This window comes from Sphaeroforma arctica (assembly GCF_001186125.1).
Source record: "Sphaeroforma arctica JP610 unplaced genomic scaffold supercont1.671, whole genome shotgun sequence".
Lineage (NCBI taxonomy): Eukaryota > Ichthyosporea > Ichthyophonida > Sphaeroforma > Sphaeroforma arctica.
This window is the reverse complement of record NW_014039887.1, coordinates 1-2,274: the sequence shown is the minus strand read 5'-3', so window position 1 is coordinate 2,274 and position 2,274 is coordinate 1. Positions and strand designations below refer to the sequence as shown.

The 2,274-nt window shown below is 35.8% G+C and overlaps 1 protein-coding gene across 1 annotated transcript in view; it reads right to left on the bottom strand.

Annotated features, from left to right (window-relative positions):
• SARC_07952 (U3 small nucleolar ribonucleoprotein IMP3) overlaps positions 1-730 on the bottom strand; it is a gene marked incomplete at both ends in the record, with an annotated part of 3,198 nt that extends 2,468 nt beyond the window's left edge. Inside the window, one exon of the mRNA XM_014298077.1 lies at positions 365-730. Coding sequence (XP_014153552.1) covers positions 365-730 — 366 coding nt within the window. The remainder of the gene's footprint in view (positions 1-364) is intronic.
• Between the last annotated feature and the right edge of the window lie 1,544 nt (positions 731-2,274).

Sequence of the window (2,274 nt, the reverse complement as noted above, 5' to 3'; positions counted from 1 at the left end):
AAGTTAGTTAAGGGTTAGTTAAGGTTAGTAGTCGATGTAANAGTATATATATATATATATATATATATATATATATATATATATATATATATATGTATGCATGTGTGTATGGACGTGTATATATATTTATATATGTATATATACATATAGATACATATAAATACACACACAAACACACACACACATATATATTTGTATACACATATACATATACATATACATATACGTATATACATACATACATACATACATATATATATATATATATATTAACCACAATTATTGAAGTATTTAGGAGAAGTATTCACTATCATCATATGGATACTGAGTTTAACAACTCTGAATATAGAGCGACGATACATACTGTTTGCGCCATCTTCACTTTCACCAGCACCACCGGAAGTCGTCGTCTACAAAACGACGATACTGTCATTTTCTCAGTCTGTGCCAAACTCTTCTTGGTTGTTATGATGCCCATGTTATATAATTTCTCAATTAAAGCCTCTGTTAAATCTTGCCGGACTGGATCATCTGCCGGCATGCTTGCTAATTGGGTTGTTAGTGCTGTGATGTGACCACATAACTTGTTGTATTTCACATAGTCGTCGCGCTTTGTAAGTTGGTATCTGCGGATCACCTCGGCCTCTCGCACATTATTATCAGATTTCCACTGTACAAAGTCAACTTTCTTGAGTAATTTTTGTTCGTGATATTTCAATTTACGCACCATTGTGGCAGAAAATGAATACTGACAGTGCTTCGATGTTGTTAGTGTCAAGTTTGTAATGTGTATACGCTATTTAGATATCAATTAGAACAGGAACTATAGTTCTTCAAATTATCGTAGTAAGAAATCATGGCCTTCTAAATTGAAACGTGCAGTAGTGTTTTTTTATAAAAACACACGTGTGCATGAAAGATTAAAAAAAAACATATACCAAAAAAAAATAGAAATAAAATTGTACATAAATAGCCCTCTAAATTAAATATTTATATATAAATCGAAGAAAAAAGACCTATTATTTTTTAAATAAATTTTATAAAAATAAGAACCAGAAAAAAGTGTTTTAGTTAGTAGGCTATGAAAAAAGCCCTTTGTCTTTCTTCAAGAAAAAACAAAACAAAAAGAATGAGATGTTCCCTACTCTAGTATTACATTTAGTCATATTTAATTAGTATGTAGGGCGTAGCCTATGAATGAGGCCGGCCGGAAATCCGTGTGCTTTGTAAATATTTATATTTACTGAAGTATTTATGAGCGGGATTGGTAACTTGATAAATATTTATCCGATAACGACAGATACCATTAGAAAAATGTCGCCGCGACATGTCTGACATGTCGTTTGGTGTTGCGACAGTCGGGTCTGGGTCAGCACTAAGTCTGTCGCCGACCGATATGTCGGACAAAATATCGTGCGACACGTCTGACATGTCTTTTTGCCAAATGTCGGCGTCTTTTACCAGAGAGTACGAAGGCTATTGTTTTCATATATATATATAAAATAGACATTTGTGGATATTCCAAGACCCAAGACCCAAGTTCACGGTTCACCTTTGTAAAAGTAAAAGCGCGCCACTTTTATGCAACACGAACAGGCCAGTTTTCAGTGGCCAATAGGTTGCTCGCGGGAATATTTAAAAAAAAAATACACGTCCTGTCCTTTTTTTTAATTTCTCAGCCTGCGGCCCTGCGCCGTGTGGTCTAAGCTTCTCAGGCCTGAGGGCTGTACAACTAGTGTATTTACAGGCAGGCTGAAGTACGCTCGTCCCTTTATACATGCAGAGCACGTCGCGGTCATATCAACAACAAGATACAAGTAAATACAAGATCACTATCGGGATTGTAGACAGAATATATAGCGAAAGACATCCGAAATCGAACTGTCAGCAACATACGTTCTTCAGGTTGCGCACGACATGATGGCTACAAATACAGCACCTGTGGAAGTCGATTTGCTGGACGATATGGATATGGACCCGGCTGCAGAGGAGGCCAGGAGGAAAGAAGAAGAAGGTGGGGTGTTGTTCTCCTTGCTATTTTTGGTCTAACTAATGCACAAGTCATAACATACTGGTTTATTGTTGAATATCGAATTCAATTCAATATATACACGTACATTATTCTTGGTGTATTATTGGCTATCTGCTACCTTATGTTTCTCCGGATTGTAATATACGCAAGTCAATTGTTCTGGGGTTGTGTATATACGTATATACGAATAAGATAAATATCATCCATACGCACGGACAGTATCAATACATTTGAACGAAAAT